The following is a 4,799-nucleotide window of genomic DNA, read 5'->3' on the forward strand; positions in this document are numbered from 1 at the left end:
TGCCATGAAAGACATTTTTGAGAGTTGATAAGTTGTAGGTTTTTTTGACACTATGAATGGTACTACTCAGAAATATCTCTATACATTTGAAGAGTATTTGAAAAACCTCATCTAGGAATGTCAAAGTTGTTTGATCTAATAGTTATATAATTTATTCATTTGTAACTTCCACAATTAACACGAAAATAAGCCTCCCTTATGGATATGTTTTGATTCCATCCCCATCAAATTGGCTGATGTACTTGTTTTTTATTGCCTTTCACTAGATGAGGATAAGTCGATTGTACAGGAGTTGGAAATTGAACACATGCACTTGGTGCTCACAATCATGAGCTTTAACCAATTGAGCTAGGCTCCAATTTTATTGGAGTTGGTAATCGAACACATGCACTTGTGCTCACAATCATGAGTTTTTAACCAAGTGAGCTACGTTCCTAACGTCGAGCTAATGTGTTTGTTAGTGTATGCTATGTTTGGTGTTTCTATTAGCGTTTTTCTTAATGCAAAGGTAGGTTTATTAAGTTTGTTGAAAGGAGTGCGCGTAAACAAATCTTTTAGTTAGTAGGTACTAGGCCTAGTGGGACGGTTGTTGGGAGACGACGGTTGCCAAGTTGGTATGCTGGAATGAGAAGGCCAGGCTTGGTCGCCTTGGCGAGTGGCGAAAGATACGTTCCCGAGAGGCTGGCCAACTAGTTGTGTAGGACTTCTACATTTATGCACATTTTTCTTTTGCCCTTTAGTGCCTCCCACTAGCATGCTCGCTGCTGGAGAAGAGCTGGAAACAAGCTGGGCAGTGCGCAAAAATATCAGATCTAATGCATAAATAAATATCCACAACGGCTCAATCAGAATTTCTGCGAGAGACCCTGATGAATACACACTTATAAAACCCGTCCAGTCGTGGTGGCTATGGCTAATTGCAGCACTACTGTAGTGAGCCACAGCACGGAGTAACTCGATATCGACATAAGCCTAGCTGAAGGTGTACTAGATATCCCAACTACGTCCCATGGGCAAACAGTACATAGATTCAGCTTCGTCAGCGGCTGCGGCTAATATCGGCCCTCGACCTGCAATTAGCCGCTTGATATTGCAGAAGGGCAGCTTCAAGGGCGTGCGGCGGCGCAGCTGGGGGAAGTGGGTTTCAGAGATCCGGATGCCCCGCAGCAGAGAGCGCACCTGGCCGGGCTCCTTTGCCTCCCCTGTCCAGGCTGCCCGCGCCTTCGACGCCGCAGCCATGTGCCTGCGCGGCCTCTCCTGCCCCACCTCCAGCTCCCCCCTCAACCTCCCGCACCTGCCTACTCCCCGGCCTCTCCTCGATCATTATATTAACAGCAGTAGTAGCCTGCTCCATCCCCCGGTCCACCTCTCAAAGAAGGACATCCAATCCATCGCCGCCGCTGCCGCAGCAGACATCGATTCATCTGAATACACTGTCGATCCACCTTCTCTCCTTAATTATTCCTCTGTTCACCCGGAGAAGTTGATCAGTCATGATTCCCAGGAACACTTTCGCATCTTCCACCCTGATTGCCCCTCCCAGCTGCAGCTTGAAGCACTGGAGCACCAGGCGGCATATCTCAACGCCCAATAAACCCCATCTGCAACTGCAGCAGCTGCAGGAGATTCCCTCAGAAGGAGGGAAATATCAACACTAGCCTTGCCACCAATGAGTGCATGTTTATTTCACGATAAGCTTTGCAATCGCACGAGAGGCTACAGGGCATTTGGACACAGCTTTTCCTTGGAAACTACGTTAGCCCGAGGCGTGCAGCACATCATCCTTTAAGTTCAAAATCTCCTCTCGATGCGCTACAGATCACACTGGCTACAGTATAACGGTCTCATGTCCTGCTTCCTCGTGAAGTCCATTCACACTAAGCTTGATAATCATTTTCAAGTAGGCAATACAAGCACGACTTGTCATGACTTAGAACAAGCGTGAGGAGATGGGGCTGCTTGAGGATATGGGTTTTTAGGGTCGTGCCATGCCCAAGTAATAACAACACTATTCTAATGTCTTCTAGGTAAGGTAATTTCCTTTTATAGTAAGTAGAGGGTTTTTAAAAAAGATCATATGCACTTAACTTTACTTGCTATACTTCTTGAAAGTATAGCAAGTCTACATGAGGCATGGCCCTTTCTCTTAACCATAGAAAAATCATACATGCTTAAACATTTTCTATCATATGCATGACAAGATCCGTGTAGTTACACGCTTATCTATACTTAAAGTTAAGTGCTCTAACCATTTTGTGCAATATGCATGGCGTATCCTTTCTCCACACTTTATACAATTGGCACTCCCAACATCACTTGTAATTCTAGCATGAAGACATATATTAAAATCCTTGTCTCTTTTTTAGTTAAGATCCTTATGCCCTTATCACTTTTTTAGTTAACATACTTATGTCCTTATCTTTTTTGTTTTGATGAAAGGACTATGAAAGTTGTCTCACTCTAAACAAGGTTATGTTATATTCAAGAGGGCCTGCCAAGATAAGACAGAGCAATGTTTAAAGACTTGCTTAGGGTAATATCACATGTAACTTGGACTAGACTTTGTGGGAGTCTTACTGAGTCTTACAAGTAAGGTGAACAAAATTTGACATGCTCTTTGGCTGCCTTACTAAAAATATATTTATCTTTACTTTGAAGTCTAGTCAAGACATGGTATCAGTAGAATCTAATATAAATGTCAAGTGATGTGTAAATACCTTGGCTAATTTGAAACACAATATGGATTTTAAGTAACAAATAATATATTTAGATAGAATTTCTTAAAAAATCTAACCAAATTGAACACAATAACTTTTAGTTATAATTAAATTTTGATTATGGAAGTTTAAGAGTAGTATATAACCTAGGTTTACTTCCTAAAGTTATATTGAGTGATATGTAGTTTGGCCAAGCTACTCGGGTAAGTTATTCATGAATAGATGTGTACATCATGTGGGTTCAAAATTAGAGACAGAATTTAGCCCAATAGTTACTTTTTGGAGGTTTTTTGGGTTAGGGGTCTAATTTTTTAGTCTTAAAATGTCAAAAAATAGACAACTCTTAGCCTTGATCCACAAGATATTCATTCACTTATCTATATTAAACAAAATATCATAGGGATCCCTTATTTTCTATACTATGCATGTTCCAAGGGTGTGGAGTATATGAGATGTCAATGTTCAATTTCTGTGTGTGTGTGTGTGTGTGTGTGTGTATGTGTTTTTTCAGAAACTCTTGTAGATGTAGAAGTACTCTCCTCCTCTCTCTAAGCTTTCTCTTTCAAGAGATTTTTCCTAAGATATCTCTGAGCTCCCTCTCTCTCTCTCTCTCTCTCTCTCTCTCTCTCTCTCTCTCTCTCTCTCTCTTTCTCTCTCTCTCTCTCATTGAAAGCTATTATGTGAGATAAGTGATGGATGATGGTAAAGGAAGCTGAAGAGATCAAAGATGGCTCTAATACCATGTGAAAAATCAAAGTACAAGCCAACATTGAAGTGTGCACAAGAGGGAGAGAAGAGATCAAAAGTACAAGAACAAGTCTTGCTTATTGAGTTGCTCATGAAAGTATAACTTGGGTCACTCACTCATCAATTGATGTAGACCATGGGGGATTCACTAGTAGTAATAAGGAGACATCACCTACGTGCAAAAAATATATGAAAATACCCCTTATCTAATGCCTATTTATGGGACCTTACCTTATAAAATGTACCTTACTTCCCTTAAATAACCCCTCTCCATTACACTCACGCCGTACCATATGGTAAACCCTAGCGGGCCTCCCAGGATGTAGACCCATGGATTGTTTATATAGCCCCAACTGGCTAGTGTTAGGGTTTTTCCTTCCCTTGAGAACCATTCACACCTGCTTGCCCTTATCCACTCATGCATAAGGAGAGTTCATATGGCTATACTTTCAACACTATCTTCCTCCCAAGATTGATATTCCCCCCTATCCTCCCTACTCAGACTCATAACTCTTATGCTAGAAATCTTATATTCCCTACGTCCCCTCTCCTATAGCTTTCAAGATCTACTCTTTGAAGCTTGGAGCCCCAAGAGGAACACCAACAAAATGAGGTTTATCTTGCAAGTAAATCTATTTTGTATCATCAACAACTATATTTTTCATATTTGGTATATTTACAGCAAAGAAAAGAACACCATGAGCAAGAAATCTTCACGCAGCTTCTCCCATGGCTTTATCTTTAACAAAATCCATCATACTCTTCATATTCTTCATAGAATTCTTTGATAGACCACAAAAACACAAGATAATACACCACATTGAATGGAAAGATATTACATATTATTCATCTTCAAATATTCCATAGCTTTCTCTCACAATCTCTCATAGGTAGATACATTGTTTTTCATAGAATTGACTATCTCTCACACACACTCTCTTAATAGTACATCATATCCTCACTACAATACTCAATAAAAACTCACAATAACCCTTCTTTGGTTGTGAATACCCCTTCCAAGTAATGGAGATGCTGAAGATTGATGTGCAGCATGGAATTGAGAGCAATGGAGGCTTTGTCCGCTAGTCATGTTTGATATGAAAGGTCACCAGAGCCACTACAGTAACTCTTCATAGCTTATCACTGTCACTTCACTCCAGTCTTCACTTGAGTCTTCAACAGCTACTTCTTTCACTTCTTTGAGCTGTTTTGAACTTGCATTCATCTCTTAACAAGGCTAGAAAACTTTCCCATTCCCATACTACACCCTCATCCAATAGAACACATATAGAGGTATACTAAGGATTTACAGAAGCTCTATATAGAAGCTCAATA

The 4,799-nt window shown here is 40.6% G+C and overlaps 1 protein-coding gene across 1 annotated transcript; it reads left to right on the plus strand.

Annotated features, from left to right (window-relative positions):
* The first annotated feature begins 841 nt into the window (after window positions 1–841).
* On the plus strand, window positions 842–2,582 carry LOC148037585 (ethylene-responsive transcription factor ERF013-like). Its single transcript, XM_087677332.1, has one exon. The coding sequence runs from the start codon at window positions 1,010–1,012 to the stop codon at window positions 1,592–1,594; it is 585 nt and encodes a 194-aa protein (XP_087533458.1). The 5' UTR covers window positions 842–1,009; the 3' UTR covers window positions 1,595–2,582.
* Window positions 2,583–4,799: the final 2,217 nt, after the last annotated feature.

Source organism: Lygodium microphyllum, chromosome 4 (genome assembly GCF_053477565.2).
Source record: "Lygodium microphyllum isolate KBCC chromosome 4, Lygodium_microphyllum_v1.1.10, whole genome shotgun sequence".
Classification (NCBI taxonomy): domain Eukaryota; kingdom Viridiplantae; phylum Streptophyta; class Polypodiopsida; order Schizaeales; family Lygodiaceae; genus Lygodium; species Lygodium microphyllum.

Excerpts from the sequence above, each read along its gene's own strand:
- LOC148037585 (XM_087677332.1), top strand. The coding sequence starts at position 1,010 with ATGGGCAAACAGTACATAGATTCAGCTTCGTCAGCGGCTGCGGCTAAT.